We start from the raw sequence: 22,742 nt of genomic DNA on the forward strand, positions 1-22,742 counted from the left end.
TGTTGGTCAGGCTTACGTCTAACTTACTACATGTAAATCTAATCTATTAAAAAAGTCCTATTTTTTGTTTACTTATAAATGTTGTCATTTAAATTTTGGATCTATTAATATTTTACTAGAAATAGATATTAATAAGATTTTTTTAAATCTCCTTAATTTAGTTTTAGTATTTAAAATTTTTCACTCCTATTTTTATAGCTAACAAGATTAATTAGTTTCATCCTAATTACTATACCTTTGTAAAATTTTCATCATTTATCTTTTTTTGAAACTATCGACATTTTATTGTATTTAATTGTTTCTTATTTATATTTACATTTAAACTTTTCAAAACCTAACATAACTGTTGTATTTAGTTGTGCTGCGTTAGAAATATACAAGAACATTTCTTCCATTTTGACTATTAATATAGATTTATGATTAGTAAATTATATTTATACAACTATATGATTTTTATAATATAAATAACATTTAGTATTTTCACAGCTATAGTGCTATATAAATATATAAATGCTATAATAAGTGATTTTAGTTAAACATATTTTACTCAGATGTGGGCTAAAATATTAGATCATCATTTGTAAAATGGTTAGTTATACTATAAAATATATATTTTTACAATATAGTTAAATTTATTTTAAAATGTATTGTATACAATAACAATTAATAACTAAGTAAAATATATAAAATACATCACTATATATTAATAATGTCAAATAAGAAATATTAACAATAAAATTTTAAAGTTACACAACATAAAATACTAAAATGTAAATCATATATTTTAAATGTTTATGATAATATCAAAGTTGTATATTTATAAAAAAAAATATCTGCACGTGCGGGTTCAAATTCTAGTTGATCTTTAATTAAAAGAAATAAGTCTTTTGACCTTTAAAAGAAAAATAAGTTACTTTTTTCTTTTGTTCGTCTCAGTGAAAAAATGCAGAAACTAAAGTGACACTCGCACTCCCATTAACGTGTTGACTCGTGTCTCCTACTATATATGCTGAGTAATCAAATATACAACGACTATCTTCTTCTATCTCCTTGTATCTCTCACCTAACTTTGCAAAGAAAATAAATATAAACTCTCTTCCTCTTTTCTTTTATTTCTTGAAAAACCTCCATCTTTTTGATTACGTCTAAAATGCCATCTAAAAAGGCAACAAAACCAACCCGAGCTAAGAAGAAACTCAAAAGAACTCATGTCAAGAAACCACTTCTACAACCCAAGGACACTCTTCCCGATCATACTTCTTCATCTAGTATCGTCTCTTCGTGTTCTTCCACAGCGACATCGTTTTCACATCAAGACCCAAATAAGTCTATCCCCTCTCCTTCTCCGGCCGTGCTGACGTTGTCATCAGGTGAAGGTGATGGCAGCGGCGGTTGTTGCACCCCTAAAGCTTATAAGTATCGGATACCGGAGATGTTGATTTGTCCACCGGCGCCTAAGAAGCAAAGAGTACCACAGAACTGCGTGTTACGGCGGAGGCAGATCGTTTTCTTTGCTCCTCCGGAGATCGAGCTCTTCTTTGTCAGAGCACACGATATATGAACAAATTTGAATTAATATTTTTTAGTCTTTTTGTTATTGGTGATAGCTAGGATCAATCTATTATCTATACAGAAAGTTGTATGTGAAGATGATTAAAAAAATTCATCTCTTTGATTTGTTAATACAATAATGAAGAGTATATTATATTGTTTCGAATGATGTTTTTTTCTAATTATTTTTTGGCGATGATTTGAATGAAGTCGGTTTGAGGTTTGTGGTAGGGTAAAATCAAAATCAACTACAATTTAAAAGTACTATAATTAAAGCCAACCTTTTATTATTTTATACTTGTCTGTCATCTTTTTCTTGTGTGCTATGTGTTAGGTTGCTATCCTTTAATTTATGGGCCTATTAGCTTTGTCGGTTTCTGTAATTTGAGGCATGGTTTTTTAATTTGAGGCATGGTTTGTTCATATTGCTTGAGTTTTGTTCGCTTTTCTCATTCAGCTGATCGACAGAAACAGTTGCTTCTTATACGGAACATTCACACTGTTTGGGTCCCAATAGCATTAAGACAACAACGATCATCTTTGTTACAAGACCACTGAGGTTGTGATTCTCAAACTATACATCAGCACCGAATGCTATCTTGTATACATGCATATGTCTGCACTCACTTCTCTTGGTATATAAAGACAAAAATTCAAGAAATAGTCATTTTCTATTGGCTATGTAACATAATGGGCGATGATATCACTAATTAATCCCATCAACTAGAAGCTCAATTTGTTTTTGTCTAACTTAATGTACCTTTATGTATGTAAAATATGTTATCTTTATAAGTATACAAAAAATATTATCTTTATGTTATATTTTATAGTTTCCTTTATCCACTTTCGTCACTAATTAAGTTCACATTTTTTGAGATATTTCATTAGATAGCCTTTTTAGTTTATTTTCACAAAATAGTTTTCAAAAAGAAAAATGACTAAAATAAACTTTATTAAAGGGTAAATATGCATTTATACTCTTATGATTAACTAATTTAGATTTAAGATTTAGAGTTAAAGGGTTATTCTAGAGATAAAGTTTTAAATTTTTAAAAATAAAAACTAAATATTAAAAATTTCAAAATAAAAAAAAAACTATTTTGATCATTTTATTTTTTGAGTATTATTTTTGTGACAAAAACTTAAAAATACTATTTGAGAGAATTGCCCATTTTATTTTGTTACTCTTCATTTACCTCTTCAATTACTTTCTGGCCAAACTTAAGTTGTTTAGTTTTTTTTTTTTTTTTTTTGCTAAAAACTTAAGTTGTTTAGTTCTTTTTCTATATATGTTTTTTTGGGATAAATCTCTATAGATATGTCTAAAACTTTAGTGAAGGCAAAGAGACGAGTGGGGATGGCCACAGTGTCCAGGCAGAAGATAACATCTGCCAAGGGAATCCAATGAAGCGACTTTTCTTTTCTTTTTTGTTCAACATCCAATGAAGCGACTAGTGCGGCAATTTATCTTCTTTTTTCTTCCATAATTTCTCAGAAAAAGTTGAAACACATCTTTATTTGATCGTTCTTCTTCTTCTTATTTTTCACAGAAATACAATTCATTATCTACTATTAATACGTTCTGCATACAAATCCACACAAGGGTCAAACCGTCAAAGTAAGCGAAAATAGTGTCCTTATGATATCATTAGAAATGTCAAAACATAAGAAGCCAAACAAAACTCCATCGGGTGAAATAGAAAATAAAAAAAGCCAAGAAGCCAACAAATATTTTGAAAAAAAGCTAATGGATATTTACTTAATTCAAGAAAAAAGAAGAAAGATTTGACAGAAAGAAGAAAAATTCTAAACATGAATACATGATCATTGTTATTTTATCTGAAAACCCCCGTACAAAAAAAACAATTGAATGATTTTACAATTCTATAAAAATCTTAAATTACCAGGTAATTTATATAACTTTGTTTTTCTTACTAATTAGAAATGACAATGATTATAAAAATGATTGTTCCATTTTTCTATAGTCAAAGTTAAACTTTCCAATTACATTGCATAACTGTGTTTTATTCTTTATTATTATTTTCAGTTTGCATTTCTACTGTATTACCATAACCATTCAGGTTACTAGTTATGTAAAGAGTTGTATAGATTATTTTTCTTTTATCTTTGCTAAAAGTGTGAAACCTACAAAAGTATAAGATGCTGAAAGAAAAAGATAAAAAAAAAAAAGTTAATAGAGGGCTTTTGAAGCCCGTTATAGACTCAGACCAATGCTTTTTAGTGTTCATGGTGTGAGGAGTGCACAAGTATCACTGATAAATTGACGAACTTTGAATTTTTTTAAGTTGGTCGTTAGTGGGAAGAACAAGCAGCTAGAATGCGACTTTCTGATAAGCTATCACTTTCCCTCTTTATCAGACTTATGTTCCGTATGGTGGGATGTCTAATTTCAAGAATGCCACTGCCTCCTGAGATGACACAAGAACCAGTTTACGTGAATGCTAAACAGTACCTGGCTGATTCTGAGGCGAAGGGAAGGCAGGCAGGCACGTGCCAAGGCAGAACTAGAGTTAATCAAATCCAGAAAGGTGATTCGCATGTTATTAATTTCCTGAGACCTATCATCTAAATGGTGAACTCATCACCACTGCTCAATGCCTCTTTTTTTCTTTGTCTTCTTGCTACACAGCCTTACCTCCATGAATCTCGGGAGGCCTAGGAGGACGGTTTGCAAAGAAAACGAACACCGAAGCTTCTCAGCAAATAGCTGGAGAAAAGAGAAATGCTTGTCCAGCTCAGTCCCCAACATCATCCTGATCAACCTGAAGCTTGGACACAATCCGACGAGATGCAGAGCTCAGCTTATAAGAGAAGGGAAGAAGGAGACTGCTCTGCTCAGGACAGCAATGGAAAAGCATTTCTTCAAACCACCCTTCTCAAGCTCGTCTAGCAATCAAGTGACATATCTGCAGGCAACTCATTATTGGCTCTCTCTTTGTTGGCTTCTCTCTGTTCTGTACAAATACTTCTGTGCTTTTCTTTGACAACTATCTTTAGTAAACATTTCTTAGCAAGTGATAAGAGGTTTGCCTCCAAAACTATGTGATTAAATAACTAAATTCCAGAGTGTGCAAAATGGAAAAAAGAGTAATGGAATACCACAAAATCTTTCAAGACTTCCTTATAAGAACTATCCTCGTCTTGGTCACACAGGCTGACTTGACTTATTGTTACAATGAAATGTCGTTTCTCTATATATATTTTTTATCAAGTTTTTATATCAGAGTTGGTCCAGTCTTCAGCTTCCTCCTCGCCGTCTACTAGGTCAGCCTCTTCAGTATGGTCGGGACCTGGTGCATCTGAAGAGTTGTTAGCCGTCTCTGTGATGTTCACAGGCGGCTGATTCTCCATCAAACCAGAGAGTGCTAGCTTTGGTGACCACTCAAGGACATCATCAATGATGTTTGACATCCTTCTTTGGTACCTGTATGCACAAACAAAAAATCATCACAAGTCAGTCAGCCTCTACAGCAAAGAACTCATTAATCTTCTCCTGAGGAGATAGTCCATTTAGTTAGTATACCTGGCCCGAGCAGCCTCATCAGGGGCATGGCGCCTGAGCAGCATGACAACAACAACAGCCACAACCGTGTAGAAAAGCCGAGATGTCCACTTGGGTGGTTCTTCCTCGTCTTTCTTTGGCCAGAAACGGAACAGTTCCTTCAACGTGGCTTCCTCTGCAAGAATGTTGGGGAAGAACCAGACACGCTTTCCAAGAAGAATCCACATAGCACCGAACGCAACTGCTCTCACTGCAACACTCAAGGTAACCAAGAAAGCCCTAGTTTCAGTATAAGCCAAGTTAAAACTAGGTTTCACCCACTCTCCGTGACCAGGATAAGCTAGACTTAGTGGTGATTCACCGTTCTTTCAATTCTCAGTAGTAAAATAACTACTTTTAGAGCCAATAAGGAGCCTACTGAGAGAGAAAATGACTTTCAAAGGTGGAAACTATAAACACATTAAACAGAGTAGATACGCTTACCGAAAAGCAAGGAGAGAATCATCAAAAGAATGCCAGCACATGAGTAGAGAACAATGAGTTTGCAACGGTGTGGGTAAACAGGAAACAAACAGATGGCAAGAGTCAATACAGGCCAGAAGAAAGACAAAAGCGTTTGCCAGAGTGGATGCCGTTTCTCAAACGTCCATGCAAAAAACGCATCAGTTTCAGAGAAAGCTTGATCATCCTGCACATTAGAAAAGATTTTAAAAAAAAAAAAAAAAAAAAAAAAATCAAAGACTAAATAAGCATACACGGAAGATCTGAAGATGAGCAGGCCAAGTAGAGAGCTTTTTCTTCCCGGGACGAAGGGTTTTAGTAACACGATCACAGCGGACAAGAAGGTTCTTCTCCAACAACACATTGGCGATATCTTCAGTGTCGAGGTCTTTATCTTCTTCGAGAATCTCTTTGCACTCGGGGTGGTTCTTGACGAAGCTGACGAAATCTTTGCCTCTGAAGTACTCGACACGAGCTTGCTCCATAACAGCCCATCTCGATTCCAACCCCTTGTGGTCTCTAACTTTCTCAGCAAACAACTGAAACACATCCTTCTTCACTCCTTTCTTCTAGTTAAACCAAAGAAACAAGAATAAGGCATTGTCATAAAGGGGATCATCAATTCACATTACAAAAAGGCCAAAGACTCAAACTTTCAACATGCAAGTGAACAAAATTAACATTCCACAGGTTAAAAAAATGTTCTGAAAAGACAAAACATAACAATGATATGTACACACAAACAGGTTTACGCTCCATCAGAGTCTGAAACAGATCAAAGAAGAGAGGAGCAAACCCTAGGTGGAGCATCAGAACCGGAATCTCTAGCGGCGGTGGATGAGGATCCGGATGATCGTTTAACCCTTTTCTTCTCGGCTCCGACCGGCCTCTTCATCTCTCTCTCTCTCCCTTTTCTTCCGAGATGAAACGGAGATTTTTTTTCGATTTTTTCTTACAGATCCAAAGGCTTTTTTTTTTTGTTATAACAAAAAAAAATCTCTGGTTTAGTGTAAACCCGTCGACGTGCCGAAATCAGACCGGTAAACCGGTTGACATGATATAAGGTTAAGTGTAAAGTGGTCTCCGATTTATTATCACCAAATGCTGCTATAAGACGTTAGACTATATAAATATTATAAGACCTTTTAAAATAGTCAATATTTTTTTAACATTATAAGATTGATGTTTGACTAATTAAGTAAATTGGAGAAGATTTCAGATTCTGCTTCTACGGTGTATTGCGTTTTTTGTCTATGAACTTAGGCTGTGCTCAGCTCCACCGTGGCCGTGCTCATCGTTGCTGTCGGGATCAAGCTTAAGAAGATCTCCAATGGTGATTTCACAAAATACTTGTGATGAAAGTAGATTCTATACCTTCCTTATACTGTTGATATATTAACCATTTGATCTTCTGTGAGTCCCATCTATATGATGGCTTATACTGACTTTCAGATTGATTCCCTCTCTTCGGAGAAACATGCCAAGGTGGCTTTCGTGGTGGTCGTCTCTTCCATAAACATTGAAGCCCTCGAACGAAGATGTCGATAAAGGGTAAATCATCGTGCAATGTGTACTGCACAAACAAACGTCGGTAGTAGAAAGTTGCCGAAGACTCCGAAGGACGAACATCGTGCAATAGTAGCCTGTTGAACCGAAGACTCCGAAGGACGAACACTGGCCTGAAGTTGTTGTAGAATATATTGAATCTGATCCTGACTGAAACGACTAACATCCATTGAAGGAGAGGAGCCAGGCAGTGACGCATTGGTAACATTTGCAACCGTATTAGGCTGTGGATATGGAGAGGACTGAGTAGGAGGTGGAGGACGAGGATATCCACTCTGACTCTGCTGTCCCCGTGGTGCTAAAGATGAAGAACCCCGAGGAGTGTGGCCATAAAGACGATGTCCTGGAGGGTATCCATGAACCTTAAAGCATTTCTGAAGAATATGACCATACTGACCACAATACGTGCACAAAGGTCTAGACTTAGGACAATAGCCTTGTTGAGCAGCCAGTACAGGATTCTCTGAAGCAAGAAGAGACTCAGGTACAGAACCTGCAGTCTGAAACACCACAACATCACTCTTCACAGCTGGTTTAATAGATTTCTGCCTCTCATCTTGAGTGATCATATTAAACACATCTTCAAGAGAAAGTATCGGTTTAATCATCAAGATTTGGCATCGACTAGCATCATAAGACTCATTTAAGCCCATCAAAAATTTCATCACACGACTACGCTCCTACAGTTTCTCCCATAACAAAGCAGCATGGCACTCACAGCGACCACAAGTACAGACTGGGAGGTCTATAAAATTCTTGTACTCTTCCCATAGCGTAATGAGTTCAGTGTAATAGGTTGTAACATCCATAGATACCTGTTGAATCGTTCCCAATCTCTGCTCAATCTCATAAACACGAGGAGCATCATCCTGCTTGAATCGAGCTAACAGATTCTTCCAGATTGATTCAGCGGTAGATATATAAAGAAGACTCTGAGCGATCTTCTTAGAAACAGAGTTCATGATCCACGTCGCAACCATATCATTACACCTAGACCAAGAGCCAGCATCACGATGACCATCAGGGGGTTTAGGAACGGTACCATCGATGAAGCCAAGCTTATTACGCACATTGAGAGCCATACGAACGGAACGCCGCCAAGAATGAAACTCCGCACCAGTATTGAGACGATCGGAGACAAGAATCAAGCAGGCGTGATCAGAACTATGAAGATAGTAAGGATTCTCATACTGATCCAAGAACGGAGTGGATTGAGGAGTCGTCGTCATCAAATCGAATCGAGAGTAGCAAGATCGAAAGCAGTAACAGAATCGTCAAAAGAGATAAGAGATCACGAGCAAGAGAGACGATACGAAGGCGAGAAAACGAAGAAGCAAGACGATAACCAAGTTGATGAAGAGAGAGGTCAATCGCAGCTCAAAAAAGCTCATAGCCATGAAAGTATCGCTCGAATCAGAGATCTCAGAGCTCGAATCAAAGATCCAAAACTCAACGAAGAAAAAGAAGCCGTAGTGGCTCTGATACCATATTGAATATTTTCAATTAAAGCTTTCTTAGCTAAAATGTTGTTACATGATTTGATATATATAGTACATTGGTTTAGTAAAGGGAAGCTAAACCAATGGTTTAATACATAACCATAACCGGTATATGATCTAATACAACGTGCTCTATGTTGTCCCTCGGAAGAGAGCGAACACCATCAGCTATCCACGAAGATCTTAAGCTCGGAATTCATGGCTGTCTCACTGACAATCGAGGAGGAGCTGGACCACGGCAAAAAACTAGAAAATAATATTTACTGCAAGATAAAAAAAAATAAAGAGAATCAGATGGAGTTAAAGGTTAAGACGAATACACAACAATAAAAATGTGTCTCTCAAGTGATATGCTTCTTTGGACCTAATTGAAAAGACAAAAAGTGTTGTTCAATGTAATTTTTTTCTAAATTTTTCTAAACTAGTAACATATATCGTAACTCTACTCGAATATTCCACCACTCAAAGCAATGTTTAACAGATTAAAAAATGTTTACAAAAACATACTTTCTTTTATCCACGGTGAATCTATACACTTTAAGATCTTTACACGTGTATCCAAGGTCAGTGCCTCAGTGGCTTCTTCCCTTTTTAATCGCTTGGAACTAGTTCCTCTTTCCATATACTTGCGAATCTCGTCTCTCAGAAACCCTGAATTTATCTTATCCATCTCAGAACATGGAAATTACTTTTCGCTTTGATGAAACCGACAGAGCCGCCGTTACAATTAACGTTCCGTCTGGTGGTGGATTCACAGTTAACTTTAACCCTGTTGCCCGACTCCTACCACCTTCTGGATCCCATGTTCATCCACAGGCTCCTGGTGGGTTCACAATTAACGTCAACCCTATTGGCCTACCCGTACCACCTGCGAATGGTGGATTAAACGTCAACGGAACCGATGTTCATCCTGAAAACCCTAAACTCTCTGATCCATCTATGAAAATGGCTAACCCTAGAGTTTTCTTTGATATGACCGTGGGCGGCAAACCAGCTGGTCGGATCGTGATGGAGCTCTTTGCCGACACGACACCACGGACGGCAGAGAACTTCCGTGCCCTCTGTACGGGGGAGAAAGGCATTGGCAAGTTTGGTAAGCCACTCCACTACAAGGGAACAATCTTCCACAAGGTATTTCCCAATTATACCTTGTGTGGAGGAAATATCATTGGTGGCCGGGAGGAACCAGGAGGCGAATGTATCTACGGAAGTAGGTTTTTTGACGACGAGAACTTCATCAAGACGCACAGCGGTCCAGGTATCCTCACCATGTGGAATTGTAGAGAAAACACCAACGGATCTGAGTTCATGATCTGCTTGAGGAGGATCGAGGAATTCGACGGCGGGTGCGTCGTGTTTGGCCAAGTGGTTGAGGGAATGGATGTGATTCAGAACATTGAGAAAGAGGCCGGCCGACCTGATCATAGCGGCGTGCCTAAAAAGCTCGTGGTGATCGCCGACTGCGGTCAAATTTCCTAGGTCTCGGAGATTTTTATCCTTTTGTTTTCATGTTTTGTGTGTCTTCGTTCTTGGTGTGTTTCACTCTAGTTTGGATTAGCTACCATCGAATAAGAATAAGGAATGATACCACCATAAATCGTTAGCTATTATTGCTACTACTAGAACGAACTTCCAAAGGATGTTTTGAGCGTTGTTATAATCACAAGTGTTTTTAATGATGGTTCTTATTAGAGTCACATCTTTAGCTTTAGGCCGACATGAAAATTCTGGCGGCTTTAAGCTGTTAAAATATAAAGTTAAGTATTGGTTATAAGATGATTGTTTCTTTCCACTATTTAGATGAGAAAAAGGGATAATAAGTTTTGCAAATTGAGCGTTGAGGTTAATGTTGTATGAGCTTTGTTTTTGTTCTTGGGATTTGAGTTTGGTGTGTTCCACTCGAGTTTGGATTCGCTACCATCAAATAATGAAAGATAACATAAGTCTTAGCTATTCTCATCACAAGTAATTTTAACGATGATGCTTACATCTAAAGAAGTATGATTATTTCGCCGGCTTTGAGGTGGTAACGGAATGAAACTGCACCATGATTTCGTTCCACCATTTAGATGAGAAAAATGGCTCGCAACAATTCTACATGGTCCCTATTTTCTGATAAAAGTTAATTGTTGCTTGGCGCTGGCAGGAGATTGGTTTGATTACTGTCTTAACTCTATTATTGTGTGTTTGCTTGTTTACATGGTAAGAACTATGTGCACGTCTATGAATTTCAAGATAGTATCTTCTTGTTTGTTTCCTTTGTTTTTTTGTTTGCGTTGGGATGTTCATGAGTTCTATTATATTATTGTAATAGGAATAGATAGACAAAGCAGTAGAGAATGGAATCAGATTCTGTCATGACTACTCTTTAAGTCTTAACGTTGCTTGTAGTTTGTTCAAACTATATATTCTGCAACTTAAAATAGTTATGCCAAATAAGAACTTTGGAATAAGATAATGGAAGTTTGTATTGAATATGAAGTTTATGAAGAGAGTATCTGCAGAGCTGGAAGCCATTGGAGGTGGTGATCCTGAAGAGGAAGAGCTTATAGTTCAAGGCGTCAAATTCGCATTCCGTGGTCATCGGGTGAAGTAGAAGACATTTGATCATCTTCTATTAATGTTACAAACAACATTTTGGTTTTGTTTATGAAATACAATCATTAAACTTTGAAAAAAAAAATTAAGAACCTCAAAGAGGTTCTTCAATTGGACCATGCCAAATATAATTACATTACCAAGGGTTTTAAACTTCACAAATTACAAAATTAACTATTAATCTAATCATTAGAAACCATCATGCGTTTTAACCATTGGACATGCTCTAAGTTTTGCATATCGAACATCAGAGTTAATATACCTCACATGCGCGTCCGTGTGGATGTCTTTTTTCAAAAATAGGTTGTTATTTATTTTTTCATTTCACTATTATATATATATATATCATATAATTTATAGCATTTTATACGTACAATTATATACATAATCATATAATTAATAGTAGTTTATACGTATTATCATATAAACAATCACATATATTATATTTTTAAAGGATAATGTGAAATATAAAAACTATAATTTAAGTTGGTGTTTGAAATTGAGCTTTGTATTATATTTTCCTTATATATATTTATTAAAAATATGTTTTTATAATGGTTATCAGAACATATTTTAGTAAAAATCAAATTTTGAATATATATGTCTATTTTGAATCACTTTTTGACATAAATCAATTTTAAATTATTATTTTGATTTGAAGTATGTATATAAAATTTAAATTTTTCTTTATGATTATTTTAGACAAAAAATGTTTTTAGGTAATTAGATTAGACAATTTTCATATATTTAAAAACTTTCCTAGATATATAGTTTCTCGTAGTATAATGGACTTCCAATTCTTTTTAGTAACATAAGATCATTATTTTTTTTTGTTAATAGACTGCTCTCCATATTTACAAACAACATTTTATTATTTTAAATTATATTGATATTTATGTTTCCAAATAATTCTCAAATGTACTTCTACTTTAATAAGATGGACTAAAACTTGATCCGCATCTCCGCAGGGTGTTTAATTTAACTTGTGTTCAATATAAACTCATAAACCGTTGATTTTATAAAGAAAAATCCATGTATATTTTTATGTTTTGTAATTTACATATATATTAGAATATATTATTTTATAATATAGATGTTTGATAATAATTTTTTATTTGTACATAATATTATATTAAAATTTTGTAACCTTGATGTAATTTGATGTAATTCTACTATTCATATATTAAAATATTTTTTTGGTTAGTTTATTTTAAAATGAAAAACATACTGAAAATTGAACTCTTGAAAATTGATTTTATAATATTTTATAATATTTTGTTTTCTTGATTTTATAATATTTTATTGATTTTATAATATTTTATTTTCTTGAAAATTGAACTCTTGAAATTTTTATATTTGACTAAACTAAATAAGATAATAATGTATTTAAAATTGTTTTATATAATATATATTATTTATATTTTAGTTTGTGTTTTTATTTTACCACAAAAAACAACAACTATTGTAATTAATTAATTTAAATTGATATTAAATACAGTGGTAGATGCAATGACTAAATGTGTAAATAAAAAAAATATTTAATATACTATCCATATTTCCAAACAATTATCATTTATCTTGTTATCCAAGTTTTCAAACCGTACAAAAAGGTAGTTCGGTTTTAATAATATTGATAAGATGATAGATTGCTATATAGATGTGTTATGACAGGATGTCAAACAAAAGAAGTGTTATGACAGAAATCTCTTTTGGGGCAAACAAACAAATTTCATTGATATCAAATCGTGATACAAAACATCATAGAATTACTGAAGACAAATTAGTACAAGTATATTTTTACAATGAAGAAAATATTGCAGATGCTTTCCAAGGAGTAGTCTTGTTACTCTTGTGTATAAGATCTGTCATTGTTCAATTTCATATTTGATATATCTTATTCTGATATGATTTGTTACGATAGAAATCTCTACCATTAAATATTTGTCAATAAAAAAGATGGGTTGCTCTTTGGAAAACAAAAGATTAATGAGAAAACTGAGGATCAGCAAGTTCAAAAAATATTATTTAACTAATATTTATCTTGACCAAATTCATTTGGATTTCTTGCAAATGCATTAAAGTAAACCAACACCTCTCGAATTTCCATTTGGTTAATTATTTCAAAATTAATATAGGGCTTACGGTTATGTCACTAGACTCACTATATAAAAATTAGGAAACTGTTCGTGTGAGGGCTGGCTATATAAGTTTATTCGCTTCCTCTTCCTCTCAAGAAAAAACAAAAAAAAAGTTTCAAAAGAAACCCTAACCGTTACGGCTATGGCGGCAGCGAGTTTCTGCGATGACTTGGACTATGAAACATGGGCTCCAGCGACGAAAGCGAACCTAACCGAGATAGAACTTTGGGACGTGGTCGAAAACGGAGTCCCGCCAGATCCATCGAAGATTCCAGAGTTATCTGCGACGCTTCAAGCCGCACAACTCTCTCAATGGAGAGAACTCAAGGTGAAAGACACGAAAGCCCTCCAGGTGTTGCAGTCTTCTCTCCCTGATTCTGCTTTCAAGAAGACTCTCTCGGCTTCTTCGGCTAAAGAAGTTTGGGATCTGCTCAAAAAGAGTAACCAAGAAGCGACGCAAAGTAGGGAGGAGGACAAAGTGGAAGGTGTGGACAAGTTCAGCGAGGACATGTGGATGATCTACGCCAATGGTACCACGAATCATATGACTCCGTACGAGAAGTACTTCACTGTTCTGGACAAAACACAGAAAGGCAAGCTTGGGTTACCAGACGGAAAACATCTTAGGATCGAAGGCAGAGGAGATGTGAAGATCATGATGAAGGATGGGAAGAAGAAAACGATGAAGAATGTGACTTTTGCTCCCGAGTTAGACAGAAACGTGTTGAGTCTTGATCTGATGATAGCGAGAGGCTATACAATAGCATCGAAACCAGACAAAGCTGTTTTAGTTGATCGAACCGGGTCAGAGTTTGGGGATACTGTGTGGGGCGATGAGATAAGAGGACCAGCTCTTCGTTTGAACGTGATTGAAGGTGGTATAGATAAGAAAGAAGGGATGTGAAAGACGCATGGCTCTGCGTTTGGAGGTGATTAAAGGTGTAATCTCACTTCTTAGTTAGCTTCATGCTTTTCACTTTGGTGACTTTACTAGTAAGATGGACGATGCGGTTCTTTTTTTTCAGTTTGATGGTATTGTGTGATTTTATTATTTTCTGTTCGTTTAATATTCGGATTCTACTAGTTCGATGCATCTATTTAATCATCAGTTGGGTTGATTTAGATTAATTTGATTTTCATTGGGTTTTTTAGATAATTTTTAGGACTTCCTTTGGTTTTACTTTTACACTAACATTACATCATATGCCTTTGGATAATATCCTGAAAATTAAAAAAGGAAATTTTAAACTACCACAATATATTATCAACTATAAAAATATTCTCCATTTTTTTTTTTTAATGTACAGATTTACCCAATATAATTAATATATCATGCATCATTTTTATTTAATTTATACTAGACCATGATCTATGCCACTATTTATATTCTGTTTTTAGATTTTGTTTGTTTGTAGTAGATGATGTATTTTAAATATTTGGTCATAAATTAAAGTGAAAACTAAAATTTGCAGCTACAAAAAAATATAAATTATAATTTTAACAAAATATTATGATTTAGATTTAGTTATCCTAATTAACATAGTATAGGGATGAGTCATAGTTATTTCCATTTCCAAAATTTTAGTACCCCGTAAAAATTATAAATTAAAAAATGTTTAAAAATATTTAGATTTATAATTTCTATTAAAATAATTTTGTTAAAAAGAGTTATTGTGTATTCCTAGAGTTTCACCCCTGATCAGTTTAGTTTGCAGAGTTTATATGAGTCTATTAAGTTGACAAAAAAAAAGTTTCACCCCTAGTCGTCTGAATTTTCTTTTTCACTTTTATTTTTTTGTACTAAATAGTGTAATATATTTTTGTAAATTAAAATATATTATATAGTTGTTATTATACCATTTTAAAACATAATAATTTTATTTATTACTTTGAATAATTATATTTTGTGATTTTAATCGTCTATTTCACGGTGTATCATATAAAATCCAATATTGATAACTAGTTGACCTTATATATACTAGAACAGATTATTTTATATAAATAGATTATTTCATATTTTATTTATATACATTATATTTTTATCTTAGTAATATAAATTATTATGAAATTTTAACAATCGTATCAACCATATAATAAATTTTCAAAAACAAAAATTTTATATGTTATATTTTGATTATAAAACTTTTAAAAGCCTTTCAATGAAAATTTTGTGAGTAATTATATTTTTTTGTTATAAAAAGATACAAATGATCATAAAATCATATGAATATGAAGTATCATTTACTAGATATTGAGATTATATATATATTATATAGATATATTTGGATATTTTTAAATTAAACTATCTTCCATATAAAATATAAAAATACATTAATTTCGAAATTTAGATTGAAAATATATCGAAACCTGAATATTTTATTTTTGACATTTGCATTAATTCTTTTAATTAAACGATTAGAAATTACTAAAACTATTAAAATTTCACAATGAAAATTTTGTGGTAATGGTTTAAATTTTTTTTTGTTACAAAAATATTAATAAAATCATATGAGTAAGAACTGAGAAATTTCAATTAAGTAAAATATACTATATATTTATATTTTTATTATTAAATTTAATTATATACCATTTAAAATAAATAAAATGATTGCTTTGATTTATCTATTTTGATTTATGTGTTTACTCCAATATAATTATATATATTTACTCGTTTTTTTATTTTTACTATATTTATTATTTCATAATATATAAATAAATATAATATATAAAATAATTTGTATACATTCATTCTGCGTATTAGGCGGGTCTTAATCTAGTTGACAAGTATTTTGGGAACAATGTACAAAACAAATATATAATTCCAAGTTATATTATTTAGATAAACATAAATTATCACTGTTTAATAATAAAATTTAACAAAATTAATTTTGATAGTCAGGCAATCCACTAGAAAACAATAATATTTTTAATATTAAGAAAAAGGAAAGAAAATTAAAGTGTGGGCAAAAATCAACATAAAACAATTTTTTATATATATAAATGTGGGTAGAAGTGAAAATATCGATGCAAAAAATTGAAGGGGCAAAATTCAATACAATTAACAAAAACAAAAGAATATTGATAACTGATTTACACGAACATATAAAATTTTGAATGTCTTTCAAATATATGAAAATAGTCAAATGAAAACACATACGCGATTTCAAAGAGCGGTCAACATCTAATTAAAATTTAAATAAAATCAACACCGTCTCAAATTTGAAACGTTTCATTAATTTGGTTATTTCAAAATTAATTTAGGGCTTACGGTTACAAAGTGTCATCACTATATAAAAAGATAGAAAACGCCCGTGTGAGTGTTCCACCAGTTTATGCGCTTCCTCTCTCTCCAAGAGAGAACCAAAAAAACAAAAAAAGTTTTATAAAAACCCTAACGGTTACAGCTATGACGACAGCGAGTTTTTCCGACAACGACTTGGACTACGAAACCTGGGCTCCCGCGACAAAAGCGACTCTAACCGAGCAAGGACTTTGGGACGTCGTCGAAAACGGAATACCACCGGATCCATCCAAGATCCCAGAGCTATCGGCGACGCTTCGAGCCCAAGAACTCTCTCAGTGGAGAGATCTCGTGGTGAAAGACATGAACGCCCTCCAGGTAATGCAATCTTCTCTCACTGTTTCCGCTTTCAAGAAGACTCTCCCCGCTTCTTCGGCCAAAGAAGTTTGGGACATGCTCAAAAAGAGTAACGAGCAAGCGACGCAAAGTAGGTTAGAGAAGGAGGGAGTTGAGTACTTGATGTTAGTAGAGGAAGGTGAGGAAGAGTTGATTTATGATGAGGACATGTGGATGATCTGCGCCAAGGGTACAACGAATCATATGTCTAAGTACGAGAAGCACTTCTCCGTTTTGGACAGAACACACAAAGGTAGGGTTAGGTTAGCAGACGGAACGTTTCTCAGGGTTGAAGGTATAGGACACGTGAAGATTATGATGAAGGAAGGGAAGACGAAGACGATGAAGGATGTGATTTTCGTTCCGGGGTTGATCAGAAACGTTTTGAGTTTTGATCTGATGATAGCAAGAGGCTACTCAGTAGAATCGAGACCAGGCACGTGCGTTTTTCTCGACCGGAAGGGGGCCGTGTTTGGGGATGCCGTGATGGACGTGAAAGGGCCAGCTCTGCGTTTGAACGTGGTCGAAGGTAATCAGGAAGAAGAGATCGTTGTGGATTATGTGATGGCTGCGGTGATAAGTAAAACCGATTTGGTTTATGACGAGGACATGTGGATGGTCTCTTGCTTGTCCACGATCCATATGACTCCATATGAGATTGTTTTCACGGCTCTAGACAGGACACACAAAGGGAAGGTTGGGTTGAAGGATGGGACAGTGCTCAAGGCGGAAGGAAAAGGAGATGTGGAGATTGTGATGAAGGGAGGGAAGAAGAAGAAGAGGATCAAGAATGTGCTTTATGTTCCTGAGATGATGAGAAACGTGCTGAGTCTTAGTCAGATGGAGACATACGGCTGTTCTTTCAGAGAGGGAGGAGGAGGTGAGTGCATTATTAGTGATGAGACTGGAGCAGTGTATGGGGATACTACGTGGGATGTGAAAGATATGGCTCTGCGTTTGGAGGTGATCAAAGGTAACCGCACCTCTTGATTAGCTTCCTGCTTTTCACTTTGGTACTAGACTTGACGATTAAGTTGGACGTTTGCGGTTCTTATTTTTTTTCAGTTTGGCGTCAATTGTGTGATTTTATTTTCTGTTCGTTTTAAATTCGGATTATGCTATTGAATTATCAGTTGAGTTGATTAAGAATAATTTAGTTTTAGTTAATTTATCGTCTTCAGTCGGCTTTTCTTTAAAAAAAAAGTTTTAGCTAATTTTTAGATAAATTCTGAAAGTTTTATAACTTTAAGTAAATCACAAATCACTCCTCCTCGAAATCCTATTTGAAAATATAACATTTAAATTTTATGTTTGTATCTAAAAGATCTTAAATAGTTCCAAGAAAATATATTTTATAAATACAAATTCAAGAAAAAATAAAAAGATTTTTTACAATTCAGATAAAAATAAAAAGATTTTTTGGTATTAATTCCAAACAAACTATATTCTTGTTTCTTCACTTAACCGGACCAACCAATATGAATTGAACCAGACCAGCTCACATCCCGATTCGAAAAACTTGTGTACCAACCAGATTTACGACGCATATGTAACCGAGCCGAATACCTGACCGATATTCATTAATTGCATCAAACCGAGTCAATAACCAAAATGTCTACTACAGTACACCTGAGGATATTTAACAACTTTAGGGTTTTGGATAGTGTCACTAACTATTATACAAATAGAAAGCGTGAAGTGTGAGCGAATAAACTATTCACTGTCTCCCAAACAAAAACAAATCCCTAAAATGGCGGCGAGGAAGAAGATACAAGACGCTGTTACCGATGACGATGACCTCAAGTACGAAACCTGGGCTCCAATCATGAAGGCGACGCTAACGGAGGTAGGACTCTGGGACGTGGTCGAGAACGGAGTACCGCCAGATCCGTCGAAGATTCCAGAGCTAGCGGCGACGATCCAAGCCCCAGAGCTTTCGAAATGGAGAAACCTCGCGATTAAAGACATGAAGGCGCTCAAGATAATGCAATCTTCTCTCCCCGATTTCACCTTCAGGAGGACTCTCCCAGCTTCCTCCGCCAAGGAGCTTTGGGATCTGCTTAAGAAAGGTAACGATGAAGCGAAGCTTCGTAGGTTAGAGAGAGACTTCGAAGAGATTAGGATGAATGAGGGAGAAACGATCGATTCGTACCTAGATAGAGTTATGGATATCGTCGAACAGTTGGAGAAATCCGATTACGAGGTTATCACGAAGGTCTTAGGCTCGCTCTCGGTGTCGTATGAATGTGTAGCTTCGCTGATGAAGAAGCGCATTAATCTGAAGAAGACGAGTCTTGTTGATTTTCTTGAGTTTCTTTACCGGTTTGGATCGTTACCAGGGAGAACCGTCGGTTTGATGATGAAGGATCAGTTTGATTCGCAATCTAAACCGAGAAAAGGTGTCGTAGCTGAGTACGAATTGTTAGCGCTAACCGTTGGAGATTTCAGATATGACGAGGATATGTGGATGATATACACGGGTACCACGAATCACATGACTCCGTATCTGAAGTTCTTCACCGCTCTCGACAGAACACACAGGGCTCGGGTGAAACTGGCTGACGGATCGTTCATCATGGCGGAAGGGAGAGGAGACGTGAAGATCATGACCGAGGAAGGAGGGGAGAAGAAGACGGTCAAGAACGTGCTTTTTGTTCCGGAGATCAACAGAAACGTGCTGAGTGTTCCTCAGTTCACATCGATTGGCTATTCAGCGATCATGGAAGGAAACAACGGGGTTCTCAAGTTTACTATTAAGGATCCGAGTAGGAAACTGTTTGGTGAAGCCATGTTGGAAGAGAGAGGATTCTTTCTGCGTTTCCAAGTGATTGAAGGTGATCTTACTACCCCTTAAGGTCTTTTGAATAAATCTGGTACTAGGACTTTTAACTCGTAATTAAGGTGAAGATATCAAGTGTTTTTACGTGGTTTGTGTTTGTCTCGTGTAAGAAAAAGCTTATGAATAACCTGCTGTTGCAGATGGATTACTCTGGTCTAATTAGTAATACTGTAATGTTTTCAAAAGCTATTATGTGATTGACGATGCAATGCTTGTAGTTAAGTTTTGTTGCATTCGTATCTTGTTCTAGTTAATTTTTAAAACCGATCACCAACTCAATAATCGCTGGAGAGACTTACTTAACCGGATCAACCAACCTAAATTAAAACCAGACTAGACCAATAATTGATTTCTCTAAGTTCACAAGTAGTTCTAGTGGAGTTGATCTTTACATACAAGTGAACCGACCGTATCAACATGATTCTAGAAATGTTTTAAATTTTACCTTACCAAGGGAACCGAACCGAATTCTTGATCAAATTAACCTAAGTTATTTACATTATCTAATTGCGTTAAACCGGATCAAAAATTGAACCAAAACCGAGCCACTGCATTAGACCGGACCATAAAAAGAAAAAGAAAAGTATTGGATAGTTTAGTTTATTCGTTTTCATTGTTACAAGAGAATCTACAGAAGAAAAGGTTTTATCGAAAACCCAGACAGTTTCTCGACGATGGCGGCGGCGAATATCGTTTCCGACGACCTAAACTACGAACAGTGGGCACCAAACGTGAAAACTAAACTAACGGAAAACGGAGTTTGGGACGTCGTCGTAAACGGAGTCCCGCCAGATCCAACCAAGACCCAGAGTTATCGGCGACGATCACCGTCGTAGACCTTGCACGATGGAGAAACCTCGCGATAAAAGACATGAAAGCGCTCAAGATACTGCAATCGTCTCTCCCAGATTCGACCTTCAGGAGCACTTTCTCCGTTGCCTCGGCCAAGGATCTTTGGGACTTGCTCGAAAAAGGCAACGAAGAAGCGAAGCTTCGTAGGGTAGAGAACGAGTTCGAGGAGCTTAGCATGTACGAAGGAGAACCGATGGATGTTTACTTGGAAAGAGTTCTTGATATCCTCGAACGGTCACGCCGTTTAGGTATTGCGAAATCAGATGACGAGGTTATCAAGAAGCTGTTAGGTTCGTTGTCATGGTCGTATGATGGTGCCATTCCTGTGTTGGAGGAGATTATGAATCTAAAGGATATGACTCTTAAAGACCTTATTGATATGCTTGATTTGTTTGGAGATCATCCAGAAACTATGCCTAACGTGTTGAAGGGTTTATATGAGAGACTTAAGAAAGAGCAGATGTGGTGTGGTTTGTGCAAGAAGCACAATCATAATCAAGAAGACTGTTACTACAACCCTATGGCGAGGAACGTGAGCGGCGGCGGAGGAGGAGCAAGACAATGCAGAGGAGGCCAGTGCCATCAATGTGGAGAAAGAGGGCACTATGCAAGAGACTGCAGCACACAAGCTCAGAAGAAGAACGCTAAACCTGAGCATTTTATGTTAGGGGTAACTGCGGGTGGTGGTTTCACATTTGATGAGGGTATGTGGATGATTTACACCAATGCGTCAGATCACATGACTCCGTATGTGAAGTTTTTTCACGAGTCTAGACAGAACGTACAGGGGTCGGGTTGGATTAGGGGACGGGAAGGTTATCATGGCAGAAGGGAAAGGAGATGTGAGAATTGTGACGAAGGGAGTGAGGAAGATTGTCAAGAATGTGCTTTTCGTTCCTCGGTTAAACAGAAATGTGTTGAGCGTTGGTCAGATGACATCAAGAGGGTATACGGTGATAATGGGAGCTGGTGAATGCACTATTAAGGACGAGACTGGGAAGGTTTTCGATAGAGCCACTTGGGAAGAGAGAGGTATTGGTCTGCGTTTGCAGGTGATTGAAGGTAATCTCACCTCTTAGTTAGAGGCTAGTCACTTAATAGACTTACTGGTGAGGTGGACATCTCAGGTCTTTTTAGTTTGTTTCTTCAGTTTAAGTCTTTTAACCTAGAACGGTTTGGTTTTAATCTAGTTGTCCGCTAGTTTGTAATAAATATGCATTGCTTTTGTAAAACCTTGTTGAATGGTGAAAGGCGATGATTTTAGTAGAAAGATATTTGATTAAATATATGATTACATACCAAACATAATTGAAAGAGAGATAGAGAGAGACATGAAAGGTGGATTGTTGGAATCAGTAGCAGCAGACCTTGGCCGTAGACATGGTGACACAAACTTGAGCGTACTTCTTCTTAGCCGCCTCTGTCCCTCGCTTAGGCTCCTCCTCGTCAGCCATGGCTGCCTTAGCCAAGGAACAAACTGCCGCGGCTGCAGCAGTGAACATGAGATCCTTCTTCATTGTGGCGCTCCTCTGTTTCTCATTGGCCTTGACTTATAAGCTGGTTGTGTTCTCGCTCGTCGAGGCTCTGACCACTAATAGTCTTCGTCCGCCGGTGGTTGACCCAAGCTTAGCGATGGCAGGGAGGAATGCGGCTGTCATGGTCATCGATGCCATTGCTTTGATAGTTCACCTGTTGCTCGTTAGATCTCGCTTAATGCTTGTGAGATAGTTGAATTGTGTGTTTTAAGATGTTTTGAGTCTGTGGTGAAATCATCCACTCCCTTCTCCAAATATGATTTTCGTGCAAATAGCATGCTGGCACGTCTCACATTCTATCTTTGTCGAAGAATAATCATGAGGCGATCCCGAAAAAGTGGTCAGATAGGATAATTAAGCTACAGTGACTAAATACAGATTAGCTTGAGGAGTTAGGCCCAATATTATTTAACAATGGACCGGGTAAAGCCCACCCGTGTTTTAACCGGATACAAAAAAAGGTTTTAAACAACGGTAATCGATTTTCTCTCTCTCTCAAGTTC

At 35.8% G+C, this 22,742-nt stretch overlaps 5 protein-coding genes, 1 long non-coding RNA gene and 1 pseudogene across 7 annotated transcripts; 5 read left to right on the forward strand and 2 right to left on the reverse strand.

The window, feature by feature from the left end:
• Positions 1 to 1,023: 1,023 nt before the first annotated feature.
• On the forward strand, positions 1,024 to 1,720 carry LOC108829085 (cyclin-dependent protein kinase inhibitor SMR13-like). The gene has a single exon (XM_018602743.2). It carries the CDS (start codon positions 1,151 to 1,153, stop codon positions 1,559 to 1,561), a length of 411 nt encoding a protein of 136 aa, XP_018458245.1. The 5' UTR covers positions 1,024 to 1,150; the 3' UTR covers positions 1,562 to 1,720.
• Positions 1,721 to 3,769: 2,049 nt separating this feature from the next.
• Positions 3,770 to 4,688, forward strand: LOC108829067 (uncharacterized). The gene is made up of 2 exons (XR_001945910.2): positions 3,770 to 4,100; positions 4,202 to 4,688. It is a non-coding gene; the product is annotated as an uncharacterized LOC108829067 (long non-coding RNA).
• On the reverse strand, positions 4,649 to 6,538 carry LOC108829068 (uncharacterized). 2 transcript variants are annotated; one of them, XM_018602729.2, is made up of 5 exons: positions 6,372 to 6,538; positions 5,830 to 6,141; positions 5,558 to 5,762; positions 5,096 to 5,324; positions 4,649 to 4,996 (listed from the first exon to the last, which is right to left on the reverse strand). In XM_018602729.2, the coding sequence occupies exons 1-5, from the start codon at positions 6,468 to 6,470 to the stop codon at positions 4,780 to 4,782; spliced, it is 1,062 nt and encodes a 353-aa protein (XP_018458231.1). In that variant the 5' UTR covers positions 6,471 to 6,538; the 3' UTR covers positions 4,649 to 4,779. The 2 variants fall into 2 exon arrangements, with proteins under 2 accessions (XP_018458231.1, XP_018458230.1); XM_018602728.2 differs by having other exon boundaries at positions 5,830 to 6,144.
• A 2,634-nt stretch (positions 6,539 to 9,172) lies between these two features.
• Positions 9,173 to 10,357, forward strand: LOC108829090 (peptidyl-prolyl cis-trans isomerase-like). Its single transcript, XM_056987505.1, has 2 exons — positions 9,173 to 9,203; positions 9,316 to 10,357. The coding sequence occupies exon 2, from the start codon at positions 9,319 to 9,321 to the stop codon at positions 10,117 to 10,119; it is 801 nt and encodes a 266-aa protein (XP_056843485.1). The 5' UTR covers positions 9,173 to 9,203; positions 9,316 to 9,318; the 3' UTR covers positions 10,120 to 10,357.
• Positions 10,358 to 18,763: 8,406 nt separating this feature from the next.
• Positions 18,764 to 19,867, forward strand: LOC108829115 (uncharacterized). Its single transcript, XM_018602775.2, has one exon. It carries the CDS (start codon positions 18,764 to 18,766, stop codon positions 19,865 to 19,867), a length of 1,104 nt encoding a protein of 367 aa, XP_018458277.1.
• An 856-nt stretch (positions 19,868 to 20,723) lies between these two features.
• Positions 20,724 to 21,783, forward strand: LOC130495488 (uncharacterized). Its single transcript, XM_056986891.1, has 2 exons — positions 20,724 to 21,408; positions 21,479 to 21,783. The coding sequence occupies exons 1-2, from the start codon at positions 20,724 to 20,726 to the stop codon at positions 21,781 to 21,783; spliced, it is 990 nt and encodes a 329-aa protein (XP_056842871.1).
• Positions 21,784 to 21,918: 135 nt separating this feature from the next.
• LOC108829116 (photosystem II 5 kDa protein, chloroplastic-like) lies at positions 21,919 to 22,661 on the reverse strand (annotated as a pseudogene).
• Positions 22,662 to 22,742: the final 81 nt, after the last annotated feature.

Source organism: Raphanus sativus, chromosome 6 (assembly GCF_000801105.2).
Source record: "Raphanus sativus cultivar WK10039 chromosome 6, ASM80110v3, whole genome shotgun sequence".
NCBI lineage: Eukaryota > Viridiplantae > Streptophyta > Magnoliopsida > Brassicales > Brassicaceae > Raphanus > Raphanus sativus.

Coding starts and splice junctions, on each gene's coding strand:
- LOC108829090 (XM_056987505.1), top strand. CDS start 9,319: ATGGAAATTACTTTTCGCTTTGATGAAACCGACAGAGCCGCCGTTACA.
- LOC108829068 (XM_018602728.2), bottom strand. CDS start 6,470: ATGAAGAGGCCGGTCGGAGCCGAGAAGAAAAGGGTTAAACGATCATCC. Junction 6,145..6,371: donor GTTCTGATGCTCCACCTAGG/GTTTGCTCCTCT, acceptor TGGTTTAACTAG/AAGAAAGGAGTGAAGAAGGA. Junction 5,763..5,829: donor CTCATCTTCAGATCTTCCGT/GTATGCTTATTT, acceptor TCTAATGTGCAG/GATGATCAAGCTTTCTCTGA.
- LOC108829115 (XM_018602775.2), top strand. CDS start 18,764: ATGGCGGCGAGGAAGAAGATACAAGACGCTGTTACCGATGACGATGAC.
- LOC130495488 (XM_056986891.1), top strand. CDS start 20,724: ATGAAAGCGCTCAAGATACTGCAATCGTCTCTCCCAGATTCGACCTTC. Junction 21,409..21,478: donor TGGTTTCACATTTGATGAGG/GTATGTGGATGA, acceptor TCACGAGTCTAG/ACAGAACGTACAGGGGTCGG.
- LOC108829085 (XM_018602743.2), top strand. CDS start 1,151: ATGCCATCTAAAAAGGCAACAAAACCAACCCGAGCTAAGAAGAAACTC.